Raw genomic sequence first — 19616 nt, 5'->3', positions numbered from 1 at the left:
ACTTAGTGAATACATCTGAATGGTGTAACTGTCAGAATCATGAGCTATTCAGTCAATCTCCGGTCTTGTTTCTTCTCTCTGTGGCTTTTTGAAAAAAGAAAAACATATTTACTCTGAGGAATCATGACATTGACAATAACTGGTTTTCCGTTGTTGGATTCTTTCACATCTCTCCATCCAGTTAATGGAAATAAAACCTTTAGCTGAGGTTTAGGAGCTGGACCACACCTCAATCACTCTTTGATGATGGTCTTAGTGGATCTTCTCATGTGATTTCATCAGATGTTCCTCTTGTCTGTGTTTGTTTCTGTCTCTCTCAGGCTTTGTCCTTCCTGGGGTTGAATGTCACAGAAGAGAAGAGGAAGAAGTTGAAACATAGTCTGACCACAGACCCCCAAGGCACTGTGGCCTATGGAGGTGAAGCGTCGCTACAAGCGCGCACACACACACACACACACACCTACACACACACACCTACACACACACACCTACACACACACACCTACACACACACACACACACACACACACCTACACACACACACCTACACACACACCTACACACACACACACACCTACACACACACACCTACACACACACACTTCCAGTTGTGTTGACAGCAAGGTCTGTGTTGAAATTCTGTCACATCACATGCTGCATGTTGCTTACTGGTTGTGTCACGTGTGTGCGGTGTCACATTGTGTAACCATGAGGCAGCTCTTTGTCTGTTTGTATGCAGACAGTCAAAGGGCAGCCATTTTAAAGCCCCGTGCTGCATTTATTTAATGTTTGTTTGAACCTATAACTACCTAATTTAAAAGAAAAGCCCAAGTACAGAATGAATCTTGGTATAATTAATTTCATTTTTACTTGCACACAATTTGTTAGTTGGATACCCTGCTTTGTCTGTAGCAAAAACTTAATTCCTGTGCTGGTCTTTCAACTCTCAGACTTTGTGGAGGTAACCCGGAACATCTTCCAGGAGAACCTGGAGGAGTTAGGTTTGGGAGCGGGTCCCTTCACATTCTCCTATCATGAAGCAGCCAGTCTGATGGACACGTCAGCCTTCCATTCACCTGTAAGCAGCTCTCACAGCTTTTCATACGTTACCAGCATCCCATAGCAAGCATCAAGCTACTGAACTGACTTCAACACCACAGGAAGGAAATCAGAGGAATTAGAATTACATTTAAACAAATTCTTGAACAAAACTGTCTTTTACTTTATTGTGTGTGCATCTGCAGACATACGAATCAGAAGGCAGCTACAGCAGCGAAGAGATGGAGCAGTTTCAGACAGAAGTGAAGCAGCTACAGACCCAGATGAAGCAGCTCAAGGTGAACACACACTCAAAGGGATGGTAGATGGCTGTTGCCAGCTAACAGCCCTAATTACAGTATAGCAAACAACTTTGACACATAGACTTTATGCCGACCAGACACAAGAGTTAAACCACTGACAAGTTAAGTCTGTAACGATGATCATGTTGTTCCAATGAGCCTGAGTCATGGAGACCCTACACTGAACACCACAGGACCCAAAGGACCTGCTGCTAATATCCCAGAGCCTCACTCAAGCCACTGTAGTTCAATTCAGTTCAATTTTATTTAAATACATCGCAGATTCACAGCATATGTCATCTCACAGTGCTTAGCATAGTAAGGTATAGACGTTCCAAATTACAACCAGACAACAGGAGAACCCAAATGAAAAAAAACACTGAGATAGGGAGGGTGAAATAAAACCTCAGACAGAACCAGGCTCAGAGAAGGCAGGCATCTGCCTCGACGAGGTTGGGTGATAGTAGGGATGAGAGGGGTGGAGGATGGCAGGTGCAGCTGCAGATCAGGGACCTGTAGCTCCAGATCCAGAGACATCCATGGAGAGTACAAGCACAACAGGACTGCAGCGCAATTCAGTTTCATTAAATTTTATTTATATAGCGCCAGTTACAATTCAAAGTGTCTCAAGACGCCTTACAGAACCCATATGTCTGAACCCCCAGAGCAGCCCTAAGGGCAACAGTGGTGAGAGAAAAACTCCCTTTTAACAGGCAAGAAACCTTGAGCAGAACCCGGCTCATATGGGGGTTCATCCGGTGGGTTAAGAAGGATAAAAGAGGTAGAGGAGGTGGGGAGGGGAGGGATGGGAGAAGAGGGGGGTGAAGAACAAGGAACATATAACACACAATCGAATACATGCATGATAAGATAGATGATACATCCAAAGTACAAGCTAACATTGAAACTGATTCATAGTTTACTGCTATGATGTACGGCTCTGGCATTAAATCTACTACATATATAGCTGGTAGTAAAATTGTGGCTTGGTATAGAATCATCTAACCTCCAATCCAATGTCCCCCTTCAGCACTGGATTGAGTCATTTCAATTACTGAACAGGTGGTTTATCAGAGGCTGCCATGGCTTCATGAAAGGCCCTTTTAGATAGAACACAAGATAAACTGAGTTCTCATACCATTGCTACATCACCTCATCTTTTTAAGCAGGAAGCTCCCAGGTTGTTGCAAACATCTCAACAATGAAGATACATTGTTCTTATTGCCCACGTGGGTTTACTTTGTAGTACTGACAAGCTTTTTCTTCAGCGCTTTCTACCAAGATTCAAGGTTCCAACTCTAGATTACTAAAAATGACCTTGTACTCATTTCTTTGGTAGTGCCAAACTCTGGAGATCACTTTTGTTGAAGAATCTTCTATGTGGCTGAAGCAACATCTTATACTGAGTCTCTTTAGTTGTATTGTATGGATAAAGAGGAGGGGAACCTGAAAACAATCCTCCACTCAACACCATCAGCTGTTCTTCTCACTGCTTTGGAAATCTTTCTGTATTATATTCGTCGTCCAGCTTGTTTTGTTAGTGACAAAGAATCTCTTTTGATTGTGGGAATGAAGAGTCACATAGCACTCAGCAAACAAGAACAAACTGTTGGAAACCAAGTGATGCATTTGGTCAAGGCCACCTGGAAGACTGAAGACAGAGGTGCTCTCTGTCATGTGGCAGGATATCATCCAGCTCCAGAGCTTCTCAGGCTCAGCTGTGTCTTCATTGTCTGTCTCTCTTGACAGGTGATGCTGAAGGACATGGAGCACAGCAAGAAGACTCTGGAGGAGGAGCTGCAGAAGACCTCAGAGGTGAGAGGCCAGTCAAGGCACAACATGGGGAGAGATGCAGTATTTCAAAACTTATATCAGTTTAGATGCTGAAACCAGTCAGTGTAAAATAAGCCAGACAAGCTGAAATAGGTCTAATACGTCCTATTAGCACTTATGAATACATAGTGGAACATTGTGTTGTCCCGTCCAGAAAGCCTGTTTGACGGTGGAAGAGAACACCCGTTTAAAGAGTCGTCTGGAGGCAGCCGAGGCTGAGGTGGTGCAGCGGCAGGCCGGCAGTGCTGAGCAGGACTACGAGGAGGTCATCCAGCTACTGGAGGCTGAGATCAGAGACCTGAAGAACCAGCTGGCCAGCAAGAGACAAGCACGAGGAGCAGAGGCTCCTAAGGTCAAGCAGGTACTGAACAGTTTCACTCTATTCTCACTCTACACTGTTACTTATCCTTCTGAAAGGCAGCAAAGTGCATCCATTAAAGGTTTCAATTAAGTTTGCATTGACAAGCTGAAACATTCAAATTCTTATTATATATCACTGCATGAATAACAAGAAAAGCACTCAGAGAGCGCAGTACTCCTCCAAGGCTGCTCAGTCACTGTATCACTTCTGACGGCTGAAATCTTTAAAAATTTGTGGCAGAAATCAGATGTACCCGCAAACAAAATGACCTTGCGCTGACCACAGGTGTGTTATGCATATGTACGTTATGTACAGATACCGACTCGCCTGACCTAAATATGTAGCAGGTCGTGGGAATTGATGGGACTCAGAAACACCCCCACAATTTAATCAGTTGTTCCTCGTATGGTTTCTGACACATAAGTCCCGGTAAGTCCACAGTGGTCGATTTTTAGTGGGATCACAATCATGTGATCGTCAGCAGGCAGCTGACATAGCATTCACTTGTTGTCATAGTTACAGTGACACAGTGCCGCTATCTCGCAATGATACAGAAATCTTTAACAAATCCGTGGATCCAGACTATAAACTATATAATCTAATCAATTGGTCCTTGCCTCATTTCTGACTTTCCCTGAAAATTTCATCCAAATCGGTTAGTCTGTTTTTGAGTAATGTTGCTAACAGACAGATGGACAGACAGACAGACAAGTACGCCAATTGTCACATAACTCCACCATTCCTTGGCAGAGTAATAATAATCTACTAACATCATAGAGCTGTAAGCAGTGATGAGGTTGTCAGACTGTTCACAGCCACCATTGCAGCTTGATCTGATCATGTTAAAACTGTGGAATATAAGAACTGATAATAAGTCGACATCAATTGACTGAAGGTTGGGTGTAAGGGATACATGACGTCATGTCTGCTTTTAGCTTGCTGTGGACGAATAAGATCAAAGGACTTCACATAAGCACAATCTACACTTTCACCTTACTTTGATATCTGATAATGTTCATGGCTGCTGAAAACTTTTCAAGGTTTTTCATACATGTAATATTTCTGACGCATAAATTAGATCAACATGATAGAGTCCATTTGTTCAAACTTGTCATCATATTGACATGAACACTATTATTTTTTTCTCTCTTGCATTCAAAACTCACAGCTAGTTCTTTAACACGATCACATCAGGTTGCCATAGTAACTGTGGCTTGCTGAACTGTTGGCCCCACTCATATTTTCATCAGATCTTAATATGTAAATAAAGTAGGCGGGTTGGTGGATCTAGGTCAAAGGAATGATGCACTGTTGTTGTTGTTTGCAGAGGATGGCTTTTCGAAAGAACAGCTGGGTGACCTTTAAGAAAATGTTCATCCTTTACGGATTGCATTCATCTCATGAAAAGAAAAGCACAAAGGGAATTCATTCACATGTCCATCAGTCAGTGGTTTTGATCTCATCATAACATGACGCACATTTTTAGGATGATACAGGATGATAAAAGAACAGGATACAATTGTGCCGACAAGGTGGTGAAATGTTCCAGTGAGAAATAAGAATTTTCAGGAGAAACTGAAGGAGGGCATCTTGTGTCTTCCTAGCATTCACTTCATAACACAAGCCAGTAAAAATATTGCCTTCCTGTTGGATAATATCCCACCTAGCTGTAATCACCTGCACTTTGGAGATCAACAGCAAAAGCAACTGTGTTTAAGTAGCTCATCGGCTCATATCGGCTCAAGCCCAGGGCCAACAACTGACTGTGTTCCATCACGTGGACTTTAAAGCTTTCCCTCTTCTGTCTTCCCACCATCCTTTGTGACAAGCTGGAGGCCCTGCAGCACTGTCAGCCTGCTGCCTGATTTTGTATCCTCCTCTTTGTGAAACACATCAAGCCGAATTTCTCATTTCTCAGTGGCCACCGAGCTCTGCCTGTGTTTTCAACTGTCACCCTGCTTAGATGAAAAGCAGGCTTTGTATTCATTTCTTTCTCCTGGCTCTCAGGCTTACTGCCTCACTACCTGTGGCTTTCCATCTCAGGTGGTAAATCCTCTGGCTGTATGCCGGAACGCTGCCTCACATCTGCGAGATGAAGCGGTATCCAGTGACAAAAATAAGAGAACAAAACAAATGAGGACAAAGCATGTTTGAAAGAAAAAGTGACAGCTGCTGGAACACACAGTCACATGGTTAGATGAGTTTACTCCTTAATACTCAGCAGGCCGAACACAGTCCCGAGGCGTAAGCACACTCTGGAACAAATTTAACAACCTATACCTCACTTTAAAGCACCAAAGTCCACTAATTGAAATGGTGAAAAGCATTTGGAGATGCCAACATCACAGCAGCAATAGTTTCTTACTCTTTAACCCTTGTGTCGTCATGCGGGTCAAAAGTGACCCGTTTTAAAGTTTGAAAATGTGGGGAAAAAATATATTTTCACAGTCAAACTTCTGATGTCCACATTTTCAACATTTTTGGGAAATCTTTGAACATTTTTTGGTGGAAAAAAAATGTTAAAAATGTTTCTTAAGAACATTCACACAAAAAAAATCAACCAAAATCCAGCGAATTTTGTTGGATTTTGGTTGATTTTTATGTGAACGTTCTTAAAGAAAATATTAGAAGTTTTACTGATATACATGTAATCACTTTAGATGTTTCTAGGATTTTTTGGAAGATTTTTTACTCATTTTTTTGAAAATATTTACAAAAATTTTCTTGTCAAATTTGGAGGACTTTTTTTTAAAAAATAAAACTTTCAAGGGAAACTTTTAAGGAATTGTTGGAATTTTCTTCCTGAAGATTTTGCAAATTTTCAGAAATTTGGGGGATTTTTTTTTTTGCTGAATTTTGGGACTTTTTTCAGACAAAGAACAATATTTTTTGGTGCCCGTAAACGAGGACAACAGGAGGGTTAATTAGGGTTTCCACATAGCTAAACAGGAGCTTCCTACCTTTTCTTTCACATATAGGGGTGCATATTGTACAGCAAAATTCTCACAGATTTTATTATTCTTTTTGGATATTAAGGCGCAACAGAAATGGACTAAAGCGCACATTCCTTGAAATATTTTAGTACAAATTTTCTGGCAATTCATGAAAAATTGGTGCTACATTTAGTATGACACTTGGCTGATAATGCGGTAAATTTTAAAAATATTTTACTGAATCACTTTGATTTTATCAAATGATGCCTCTGACTGTTACCTCAATAAGCATTTAATCATCTCTGGATCAAACTCCTTACATACACTTCAACTGCTTGACTGTTGTGTTGCGATCCCAAGCATTTTGAAATCAGAAAGCAGCATTTTCTGCATTAGTACCTTATCAGCCGCTGTTGTATTGTTTATTGCGCTCACACTTACACTAATAATGGAGTGTGTACTTCTGTGTGTGCTCATCAGGAGGAGGTGGTGGAGCTCAACAGGAGGCTGTCGGTCATCGACTGTCAGCTGAGGAAGTCAGAGCAGAGCAGGAAACACCTGGAGATTTCCAACAAGAAACTGCTGGGCTTTGCACAAGTACGGGACACACTCACACCACAGATAACGGCACAACAACACTGAACTTCAGACAATTTTGCAAATGCATCAAAAAGGAAAAATTCTAATATGTACACTACCGTTCAAAAGTTTGGGGTCACTCAGGCAATTTAATGTTTTCCATGAAAACCCCCACTTTTATTCATGTTCTAACATAACTGCACAAGGGTTTTCTAATCATCAATTAGCCTTTCAACACCATTAGCTAACACAATGTAGCATTAGAACACAGGAGTGATGGTTGCTGGGAATGTTCCTCTGTAAACCTATGGAGATATTCCATTAAAAATCAGCCGTTTCCAGCTAGAATAGTCATTTACCACATTAACAAAGTCTAGACTGTATTTCTGATTGATTTAATGTTAAAAATATATATTTTTCTTTCAAAAATAATGACATTTCCAAGTGACCTGAAACTTTTTAACGGTAGTGTACGTGTATATACAAACCTCCAATTCCAAAAAAGTAGGGACCCTATGTAAAATGTAAATAAGAACAAAATGTAAAGATTTACAATTCTTTTTTGGTCTATATTCAATTGAATACAGTACAAAGACAAGAGCTATAATGTTTAAACTGATAAACTTTACTGTTTTCTTTAAATATATGCTCATTCTGAATTTGCAACATGTTCCAAAGTTGGGACAGTGGCACATTTACCACTTTATTACATCACCTCTTCTTTTAACAACACTCAGTAAGCGTCTCATTATTGAAGTTCTGAAGGAGGAATTCTTTGCCATTCTGGTTTGATATGTGACTTCAGTCGCTCAACAGTCTGTAGTCTCCGTTGTGATTCATAATGCACCCCACATTTTCAGTGGGAGAAAGGTCTGTCTATTACAGGTATTCTCTGCTAGACAACAAAATGAAAACTTACACAGTTCTCATTTTCTTAGACTAATCTACAAGGGAAGCCTGTCTTCCTCTCATTTACTCCGATTCTTTATTTAAAAGACAGAGTTTGTTGACAAGTAGACTGCACATGTGTACAGCAGAATGAGTGAGGAACAGTGGATGAACGCTACAATGGAAGATTTGGTTGTCAAAAAGAAATCAGTGCAACATTAAGGCGACAGTTAAAGTGATATTTGGTCTCACACCTGTCTAGTCACTGTGCTTAGTGAACGCTAAACGCTTCTCTGTGCAGTCAGTTTTTTCTCATATTGTGCAGCCCTACTGTTCATGATGCTGTCAGGATATGACTGAGTCTTTTTAAAATAAGAGCTGTTGGTTTTTGTCTTTTCATTGTATTTACTGATGTGTTAAAATATGTCTTTTTCTTAAAATCATTTTGAAATACTCTTTTGCTTATACTTTATGTAACTAATACTACTACGACTATTTAGAATCACTCATTAATTATAAATTTTAAGCATCTCAGGTCTCTAAAATGATTTCTGTAACAGCTGCAGTGTTAGAGTTATAAGAAAAAACAGGTCAGAGATCAGCTCTGAAGCTGTAGGTCTTTGTAGAGACGTAAGACTGTCAATAAATCGGAACTGACTCCATGACAGTCTGCATATGTTTGGCCAGAACTCATAACCCAGGCAGACTGGGATGTTGCACGCATTCTGCTGAAGTCAATTCACCTTACAAATTCCATGACAGCGCCAGCCATTTCCCCACAATCATGGAATCAGTCTGCCCCTCAGTGGCTGAGAGACACACTGCAGGTCTGTGCACAAGGATAAACCAGCCCCTATGCCTCGTTCACGTTAAAAACTAGGGATGTCCGATATTGTCCAACTCTCAATTTCCGATTCCGAAATCAACCGATACTGATATATGTGGGCTATTAAACTCATTTTAGGTAGCATCATATATCTCCTGTTGTGGAATTAACACATCATGATTAATTTTATTGTGATGTCCTATTGGATGCATTCTTAAACACAACAAGGATTTCAAATGTAAACATTGTCTGTATAACATAAGAAAACTAATTCAATTTAAGTGATGGAAAAAATGCCATATTCAGACATGTTGTTAGTCAGCCACACTTGTTTACATGCTTCACCATGTAGTTTGATGATATTATTTGCACGCCGGTACATACTGGTGAAATCCAGGCATTATTTTTTAGATTTCCATGATAGGCAAAAAAAAAAATGTCAGACTTTATACAAGCTGCATCTTTTCTTACGCTCTTTCTGACCTCATTCCGATGTCACAGCAAGACCAGATGTCAGTATTTGTTCACTGGTAAAACAGTTTCATAACAGAACATTTCGTAACTGTTATATTATGTCTCTACAGAACGTCCACAAAGTGCTGACAACACCCAGCCTGTTTGGAGGAGAAAGCGGGTAAGAGACCCTGAACATTACACTACAAGGGTGATCAAAAAGTTGCAAGATTGAGCCAATGAAAATCAGCAGCTGAACCTGATTTAAACTGAGTCGTTGCTTCCACTAAGTTTCGTTATGCAGATACCTCAGGACATTACAGTAGAACTCTGTGTTGACAGTCCATCCCTGGGAGGGTTAATGTGCAGTGAACAACTGTGTGTGTGTGTTGAAGAAAAAAACAAACATGCTTCTTGTGCTTCTGACCCGACACGTATTTTCCGGTCTTGGAATCTTCGGTAACCTTCCAGTGTGTGTGTTTCATGTCCATCAGGAGCAACAGGTCATCTCCAGCCACGGACAGCCCCGACACCCCAACACCACTTCGGGATTCCGCCTTCCAGCTGACCGTTGAAGCGAAAGAGCTGATGGAGGGAGTATGCGCTGCCACCGCTGACGACAAAGGTAGAGAGTTGAGTGCTACAGTGGTTTTTAACCTGGAACACCACTCAGCTGCAGCCAACAACCACAGGACAAAAATTCAGACATTCTTCGGCTGAACTGCAGGCTGTGTGTTTAAAGGGGAGACAAGAATGGAAATTAATTAAACGTGTAGATTAATATCTATAGCAGAGACATTTTTTTCTAGTATTAGTAACACTTGTGGACACAGATATATTAATGGACATGGTGAGGTTAATCAGTGATTCTAAATTGTTCCTAAGTTTGAATTCGAAGCGGTGTATAGATGATGGATGGATGGATGGATGGATGATTTCTGGCATAATTATCATAACTGTGTCACACAGCACAGAAGACATTTTCAAGTTCTCTCCATTTCTAACTACGGTTGTACTATTTCCATAGAGGTGCAGGGTTTTATGCTGCAGTGAAAAATTAGCCCACAGTCAGGAAAAATGTGACAAGAGCAAACGAGAAAAGCACTCAGAGAGCGTAATATTCCGCCAAGGCTGCTCAGTCGTTGCATGATTTCCGATGGCTGAAATCTGGAACAAAAATAGGGGCAGAAATTACGACAACATAGAATGTGACTATTTCATACAGATGTACTTGGAAACAAAACGTCCTTGCGCTGAGCACAGGCGTGTGTTATGCATGTGTATGTTATGTACAGATACTGACCTGCGTCACCTAAATATGTAGCAGGCAGCGGAGATTGATGGGACTCAGAAACACCCCCACAATTTAATCAACTGTTCCTTGTATGATGTTCGTCGGATAACTCCTGATAAGTCCGCAGCGGTAGATTTGTAGTAGGATCACAATCATGTGATCCTCCTCAGGCAGCTGATGTAGTGTTCACTTGCTGTTATAGTCACAGTGACACCGTGCTGCTATCTCGCAATGATACGGAAATCCTTAACGAGTCTGTGGATTATAAGCCGCATCCCTACCAAAATCTAATCAGGTGGTCCTCATGTCATTTCTGACCTTCCCTGAAAATTTCATCCAAATGAGTTTTTCCATTTTTGAGTAATGTTCACAGATGGACAAACGTACGCCGATCATCACACAACTCCACCGCATTACTTGCACAGACACCAACGTTTAGAGGGTTACTATCCTTGTAAATTACAAATAATAACACCTATTTTTGGAACGATGTGAGGACTAGTTTCTAGGAAGTTGCTAATAATGCTGGCTACTGATACTTTTTTTTTCTGTCCCGACCTTCAGCTTCAGCAAACATGCCAGAGGCGGCGTCAGCACCAGATGTCAGCCCTGATCATGTGTGAGCAACGAGGAGAGGAAAGGCCTGAGGGAGGACCTGGGTTGGGCTGAAGAGGCTGAAAGCAGCTGAAGCTATGATGGACGAGACCACAGAGAGCAGCGAGACTTGGCACCATTCCCACACAATTTCAGAAAACGACGACACGGCTTCGACAAATCCAAATCCACAGTGACGCGTTTTAATTGACGACATGTTGTAATGCCAACACGTCAAATTAGCGTCTTCCTCTGACATACTCTACAGCTTCTCTGCAGCGGGACGTGTTGAATCAGCCGAGAATCGAGGACTCTCATCACTTCAACAATAAATCAGTAAATGTACAGAAGTCTATGAGAAGCGCTCTGCCAAAAAAAATGTCTGCTGGAATTCTTTCTCGTGTTACTCTTACAGTCGGTGGTGTTGGAGGAGCTGCATGATCAAGTCCACAACACACACACACACACACACACTCGTAAACCGGTAAACCTAGCTGTGAACCTCGTTAATGCTCCTCACTGACCTCGTTTCTAACCTGACACACGAGTTCTGTCCATGGACTGCATGTAATTTTGAACTCGTTTGCTTTGCAAGGACAATCTCCAGCTGATCTGTTCAAAGAGTCTTCCTCTGTGTCATCATCATTTGCTGCCATCTGCCTCCATCACACACTACCACTTGTTTGCTCTGCCACAGACATTACGAACCGTCGAGCAAGAAGTAGAAAAAAAACAGCAGTGTTTCTTTTCCATCATTCTCTCTCTCTGTCCTCGTGCAGTTACTTAATTATATCGGGCAAAAGAAAGGTTTGGATAATCCTGGTCTTGAGCAGTGTGGGTCATCAGCAGCTTCATATCACTGCATGGTCGACGTTAATCTGTCTGCTGGAGTGACTTCACCGTTGCTCCAGCTGTGTAAACTTGTATTTGATAGTCAAAGAGTCTAGGCAGACATCAGTCATAGGGTACACATAACACTCATTTTATTTATACAGACAGCTGCAAATTCTGACATGTCCTGCAATTCAGCCAGATTTCATCTTTGGTGTGGCCTCATATCTTTCTGTTACCGTTTTATATTAAATGAATACCTGATGACTGGACCTGGTGTAATGCCTCTTTTATTTGTAGAGGTTTGTGTTTTTTTCTACAGCTAGCAAGACTAAAACAGTGCTGCCAACCTGACATCAGGACCAACGTGGGGTTCAGTATCTTGCCAAAGGACAGTTTCACTGGTTGAAGTCAACATATAATTGAGGGACTTTTGAAGTCCATGGAATATATCTTGCATACATTTTTATTAAAAGTTCAAAAAAAAGTTTATGTTCATGATGATCATGTCTGTACAAATTCCATAATTTTTATGGAAACAATCACTTAATAAAAAATTACTGGATCACTAATATGTCAACTAAATAACCGTTCAAATTTAATAAAAGCACCTAATTAGTTAAACTATAATACAATGAGCTTATTCAAAAATTGTTTTGTGTTCTTTTTATTAAGTTGAGATAATCATGACATATTTCTTTTTCAGCAATATATCAAATTTTATATGGAAAATAAATTTTATCTGTGTCCAAGTGACCTATTACAAAAACACCTCTCAAGGAAGTGTGTTAATTCCAGATCACATGACCTGCTCCACATGATGTCATTTCCTCCTGAAGAAAAGACTCCAAGGCTTTCTGAGTTATTTAATATAAAGTAGTGTGTGAGTCAAGTGTGGATTTATGGCATGTCAACAGGTTTATTACAATATCTTTACAAATAATTTTCAATTTTACTCAGTTGTATACATAATATTTAGAAGAATCTCTGTAAAAACACCATGTGGTGTTTAGTTATAGGCAGCCATGTTGATTTTAGGTCTGAAAACAGCAAAAATGTCAACTATGATACCCGTCAACTATGTTACAAAAAGTCCTGCAATTATTTGTTGACCCATTATTTGTTGACAGACACTGCAAAAAAAGAGGTAAACTAAAACATTCAATGATTACAAATACAAACCCAATGCTTAGATGTGGAGACATCTTTGTGCTGCACTTGTGAATTCACAAATACAGGGAGGCCCAAGTGCTTGCCAGAATGTGCTCTCAATGCAACATTTAACCTCTGTTAAACAAAACAGGAAAAGTAGCATCATCTGCATGCCATATTATCAGGACATGGCAAAGGAAAGGGTAAAAACAACTGAAAATATAATCTCAAGACTGGAAAGTCAGGTTTTGCCCTTTACATGCCAGCATCATCACACAAGACAGCAAGATAAAGTAATGTGCAGAGGCCTAGCAGTGCGCACCACTGTCTAATCACAGAACTAGTTAAATAGTCTTCATGAGGATGATAGTGAGTATTTATGCACTGACAGCCTGCTGGCTTGAGAAAGGCGACCAGAAAACTGGCTACCCTCCCCATAACTGCAGATGTGCTCCCGAGCAGCTTTAGGGAAGGAGACAAGGGATGCTCTAACCACCTTACCTCAACACTACAAGTCACCCCCCCCAGCAAAGGAGAAACGCTGCTAAACCCAGCAAGGGAACCTCCTCTACAAGCAGTATGCACACCTACCTCTTACTACTTTATGCCTCCAATCCCAAACTATCAAAAGGACAGCAAACAGTCTCCTCAGCCACAAACAAGAAACCCTGCACTGAAACACAAAACACCTCAAAGTACATCTCCAAGAGCACAATCACATGGCCTTTTAAGGTTTACCAAGACCTGAAACTCACATGTATCACCATGTTGAATTTATCTGTCCACAACCAACAAAACCGCACCAGCCCAAACTGCTGTGCTAACAAAGTGCTCAATTCAAATGAGGTTTTTTACAAAACTCCAAGAGAAAGAAGCATTTCAAACACCAGGCCATACCTCACAATGGACAAGCCTCCAGTTTGTTACGACTGGTTCTTAGGTCACAACAAAAGAGATGCAGAGAGCAGTTTAACTGCAACAAAGCATTATTTACCAAGTAAAACATGATGATGAGGTGTGGTAGTCAGCATCAGTGGTCAATGTGTGGTGCATGGTGTCAGTGAAACAAGCCAAAGTAAAACAACATAGAACATGGGTGGCTGAGTGACAGAGGAGCAGGCTGGCTTATATAACCAGGTACACTGTCCAGGTGTACCAGGTTAGGTGATTACAGGCTCCGCCCAGCCAGAGACCTGCAAGAGAAGAGCAACAGAAAGAAGATCAAGGATCTGGGGCTGTAGCAGAATTTACTTCTGGGAATAAAATATAATTTAGACAGTTGCACCAAGTGTTTAGTGGCTGAAAGAAAAGAATAACACTTGCATGCATGTCATGATGATGCAACGGTGCTGAACATGAGTCTGGTGTTACCTGTGGCATTGTTGCTGGGAGTAAAATCCTTTTCATGCTGTTATTATGATTTTCATTTCAACTTCCTGCTGGGTCAGAAGTTGGTCTGTGTGCTTCTGACAGCCATTTACTCCTTTGTAGTCCTGATAGTGACTAGGGATGTGAACTAGTCACTTGGCTAAACATGGCCCACTGTGCATTTTGGATATCTGGAGGTGTGTGTTGTGAGAAGTGTGCCTTCGCATAGCCTCCTCCTGAGAGCACAAACTGGGAGGTGTCTTCCTTTAAGGTTCCATATCTAGTGTGGTGTCTTAACATCTTTGTTGTGTTGATCACAGAGGACCCTGTCTCCAGTCAACTTCTAATATTTTCTTTAAGAACATTCACAAAAAAAATTAAAATGAATGTTCTTAAAGAAACATTTTTAACATTTTTTTTCCACCAAAAAATTTTCCAAAATTTCCCAAAAATGTGGAAAATGTGGACATCAGAAGTTTCACTGTGAACATATACATATTTTTTCCACATTTTCAAACTTTAAAACAGGTCAGTTTTGACGCACAAGACAGCATTAGGGTTAATCATAGCAGTGGCAGATCTGAAAACCTTTCTAACAACAATTTATTACCTTTGCAAAGCTGTTTTTTTCTCTGTTTCTGGGCAGACCAGTTCTGAGGAATTCAATTTTATTTTCACCTTTCACAAGAGAAAGACTCTAATGCTGCAGAAATATGCATCACACATCAAGAAAAATTGATAAAAACAGATTTGCAACCATGAATCAATATGTTCCTGCAGCAAAACGTTCTGTCAAGGTTATTCCTTTATACAGTCCCGGTGAAACTATTAGCAAAACAAAAAAATACTGATGTAATGTGAAAGTAATGATGAACACAAAGAGAGCTATAACCCACCTGTGCACTTTAGCTCAGTTCTGAAGAGCTTTTAAGCCTCTTTCAGCTCATTATTTCGAGCGCGGCAGCATCATTACATATTGAATCACAGCATAGTTCAGCAACCTAACGGTGTAACTGAAAAGCTGGCTTGAAAGTATGCACAGAACGGCTATAAAGGAGATGTCAAAGGATCCACTGCTAAGGTCCTGGTTCCAGACACCATAGAACACCCTGAGAGGTCCTCTTGTTGATGTCAAATGGTTCAGACCATTTTGACGACATAAGAGGGACCAACACAATATCAGGCAGGTGGTCATAATGTTATGAAGCAATAGACTGTAGCATTGCGTCTGAGACAGATTTCCCCCAAGGGACAGCAAAGGTTAATCTGATCTACTCCACCACCCCCACGAGCACAGCAGAGATCATCTGCAGGTGTGAGTGTGTGTTGTGTGCATAATGTACATTCACGTGCGTCCATGTGAGGCATTAAGCGCCTGTCAGGGAGGCCCAAAGTATGCTGGGATAGAAAAGAACTTTGGGTCGAAGGGCAAACTGACCTCCCTCGTTTTTCTCTCCTTCACTGCGTTCCATTTGTTTCTCACTGCAGCGCATCTCTTACATCTCTTCCCTTTCACAGCAAAAGCTTCCCTCACTACAGGCATCCAAGGCAATGCAACCCAGGAACATTTGATCATTTTACGCAGAAAATTATGTATACTGTATATACACATAAAAACATAGCCACTACAAAAATGAACTGTTTTTAAAAAAATATTATTTTAAATAATTTGATATAAACCTAATTAGCTCCATGAGGCCCTTTTCAGAGATCAGATATGTGACATTGCTGCTTCATCAATCAGGATTCTGACGTTCAGACATCAGTCATTTTGACATTAATGCTCCTCACTGCTTCATTCACACAAACCCACAGCAGTGATGCAAAAATATTTCATCCAGGCAGGATTAGGCGGCCCATCAAGTGAGGTAAAAAGCCAGACAATAGTCTAATAAACAAAAGACTGAATCTAAATCTACACTGAGTGATTACTGCAGCATATAAATGAACCAATTCTGTCTGCATTCTGGGCATAATTTATAACAGTGAATAATTAACGAAGCTTCTTCAGTTGTTCCATGTGCATAAATGCATTTGGTTAAGAGGAACTCATCTAGATCCTGCTGCTGTCTGATGCTGCAGATATTTAATAAACTCAGAGGAAAGACTCCGACAAACAGCTGGAAGCAACAAACTGGAAATGGATCACCTCAGTTTTTAGTGGGTAACATTTATCTGATCTGTTACAATCAGTAAAGTTTTATTTTTAGAGACATTTCAGTTTTTAACACGTGAGCAAAGTGAGTGAGAAAGATGTTTTAAACATTAACTGTGTTTGGATCAATAATGATGCTGAAATATTGAAAAATAATTCCCCAAATTGAAATAAGAATCAAATTAACAAGGCTAGCTCTGGACTTCTTATCTTTCTTTTCGGCTTTTGAAAAATCTTCATATGTTTCAATTTCATCCAAACAAAGCCAAACTAGAAACAACAAAACTCGCGAAATTTACGATTTTCAAATGAGAAAATCTGAACCGAGCAGCTTGATGATCTGTCCTTAAAAGTAGTTTAAAAACCCTCAGATTTATGTCTGTCACTTCTTTTGAGCAATGAAATGTAAGTAACTTAAGTTAGACAGTTAAAACTAGATTATCACAGCACACCAACCAAGTGTTCCAGTGATAATAAATGTGAAAATGAAACTGATCAAAAACCAACTTAAACCACAGACGTACTTAAATGCTTAATCTTCAAGTTAATAGTATTCAAATGACAAATGGAAATTTTAACACCTTATTAAAGTTTAATTCACTGAACTTTTCAATCTCCTGCTGGACAAAAGAACTCTTAGTCAAGTATTGAAAAAGTATATATATATATATATATATATATATATATATATATATATATATATATATATATATATATATATATATATATATATATATATTAGTGGTGGGACACAATTAAAAAAATGTATCTAATTAATTACAGGCTTTGTAATCAATTAATCGCAATTAATTGCAGTTTTTGTCAAATAGCAATATTTGACACAAGTGAAGTTCCAATCCACTGTATGGCACATAAAATCAGCATAAGTAGTTCAAGGAGCTTCAGAAAGTTGAAAATCCAGAGATTCATTCTGTTTCCATCTTTTCTGGGTCTGATAAATGGTGGAATTTTGATGGTTCTTTTTATAGGAACATCAATTTTTATTTATGTAATTTTTTTTCTAAACAAAGTTTATAATTAAGTTAAGAGATATTTTTGTTGTTTAGGTTATTCCTCCTCCAAGGAGGCAGAGCCTCGACGGAGTAAGAACTTAAACCTATAAAATATTTCTATTTATCTGCATTTTCATCTGTCTGCTACATTCACAGATTACTGCAAATCTAAGTGCAATTATGGCAATTTCATTCAACATTTAAAGACTTTCTGTAAACTCAAGCACTGTCTCAGGGACCTGTTAGCATGACTCGTAGCTAACGTTAGCTCTGGTGCTAACAGCAACATGTTTTACATTGAGGTGATACCGTCGGCTTGAAATGACGGAGTGATCAGAAAACTCTTTGTTGTACAATTTGCACACGACCAGGCTTTTATCCAAGCTGCCATCGGGAAGATTTTTAAAAGGAAACTTTCTGCCCAACAAGCTCAATCTGGTCTTCCTTCACTGTTTACCAGTGCCGGACTTCACTCAGTGCTTCCTGTGCTTCTTCTTCATGGCTACAAACAGACTTCATGTTCATTACCGCCACCTACTGGGCTGCAGTGTTCAGAGTTACTGGTGGCCAGAAATGAGTGAACTGAGGAGGATGCAATTGATTGCGTTATTTTTGTTACTTGACGTTGGGAAAAAAAAAAATGACACTTGTTCACATATGAGACACATTGTTGCAGTTTTACAACTATTGTTATAGTGAGTGCAAAGGCTGAGGTGCAGGAAGGAGATTACAAACACAGGCAGCGTTTTTGAATGCTTTAATTTTCAATAAATTAAACAGGAAATGGAACAGAACAAGAAACCATGAAACGGAACCAGAAGTATAACCAACAACGACCTAGGAAAAGGAGATAGCGCCTCCAGAGGACAGACGGAATAATCACAAACTATGAAACAAGACTGCACTGGGCCGCTCTCTGACCGGGGCAACAGGAGGCACCCAGCTAACCAGCCCACCAACCAGCCAACCAGACATACAGCCAACCAGCTGGCCAGCCAGCTGGGCTCTCAGACCGGGGCAACAAGAGAGGGCACTAGGCTCTCAGACCAGGGCAACAGGAGAGGGCACTGGGCTCTCAGACCGGGGCAACAGGAGAGCACGCTGGGCTCTCAGACCCGGGCAAAAGGAGAAAGAACTCGGCTCGTTGACCGGGGGAAAAAGGAGAAAGCACTGGGCTCTCTGACCGGGGCAACAGGAGAGGCCAGCCAGCCGGCTGGTCTGAGAGCCCAGCTGAGCTGGGCTCTTTGACCGGGTCAACAGGAGGGAGGCAGCCAGCCGGCCACTCAAAGAGCCCAGGAGAGAGCTGGGCTCTCTGACCGGGGCAACAGGAGAAAGCACTGGGCTCTCTGACCAGGGCAACAGGAGAAAGCACTGGGCTCTCTGACCGGGGCAACAGGAGCGAGCACTGGGCTCTCTGACCGGGGCAACAAGAGAAAGCACTGGGCTCTCTGACCGGGGCAAAAGGAGAAAGCACTGGGCTCTCTGACCGGGGCAACAGGAGAAAGCACTGGGCTCTCTGACCGGGGCAACAGGAGAAAGCACTGGGCTCTCTGACCGGGGCAACAGGAGAAAGCACTGGACTCTCTGACCGGGGCAACAGGAGAGCACGCTGGGCTCTCAGACCGGGGCAAAAGGAGAAAGCACTCGGCTCTTTGACCGGGGCAACAGGAGAAAGCACTGGGCTCTCCGACCGGGGCAACAGGAGAAAGCACTGGGCTCTCCGACCGGGGCAACAGGAGAAAGCACTGGGCTCTCCGACCGGGGCAACAGGAGAAAGCACTGGGCTCTCCGACCGGGGCAACAGGAGAAAGCACTGGGCTCTCCGACCGGGGCAACAGGAGAAAGCACTGGGCTCTCTGACCGGGGCAACAGGAGAAATCACTGGGCTCTCTGACCGGGGCAACAGGAGAGCACGCTGCGGTCTCTGACCGGGGCAACAGGAGAAAGCACTGGGCTTTCAGACCGGGGCAACAGGAGAAAGCACTGGGCTCTCAGA

The 19616-nt window shown here is 41.3% G+C and overlaps 1 protein-coding gene across 3 annotated transcripts in view; it reads left to right on the top strand.

Moving 5' to 3' along the window:
- si:dkeyp-72e1.9 (syntaxin-binding protein 4) overlaps nucleotides 1-12204 on the top strand; it is a 75491-nt gene extending 63287 nt beyond the window's left edge. For all 3 annotated transcript variants that reach the window (XM_023293897.3, XM_055005498.1, XM_055005499.1), the window contains exons 13-21: nucleotides 321-417; nucleotides 951-1078; nucleotides 1245-1337; nucleotides 3090-3155; nucleotides 3328-3534; nucleotides 6948-7064; nucleotides 9345-9394; nucleotides 9708-9838; nucleotides 11072-12204. In XM_023293897.3, the coding sequence (XP_023149665.3) occupies nucleotides 321-417; nucleotides 951-1078; nucleotides 1245-1337; nucleotides 3090-3155; nucleotides 3328-3534; nucleotides 6948-7064; nucleotides 9345-9394; nucleotides 9708-9838; nucleotides 11072-11130 (948 nt within the window). In that variant the 3' untranslated portion in view covers nucleotides 11131-12204. The remainder of the gene's footprint in view (nucleotides 1-320; nucleotides 418-950; nucleotides 1079-1244; nucleotides 1338-3089; nucleotides 3156-3327; nucleotides 3535-6947; nucleotides 7065-9344; nucleotides 9395-9707; nucleotides 9839-11071) is intronic.
- The last annotated feature ends 7412 nt before the right edge of the window (nucleotides 12205-19616 follow it).

This window comes from Amphiprion ocellaris, chromosome 19, assembly GCF_022539595.1.
Source record: "Amphiprion ocellaris isolate individual 3 ecotype Okinawa chromosome 19, ASM2253959v1, whole genome shotgun sequence".
NCBI lineage: Eukaryota > Metazoa > Chordata > Actinopteri > Pomacentridae > Amphiprion > Amphiprion ocellaris.
Note: the sequence above shows the minus strand (reverse complement) of the source record. Positions and strands in the feature narration are given on the sequence as shown.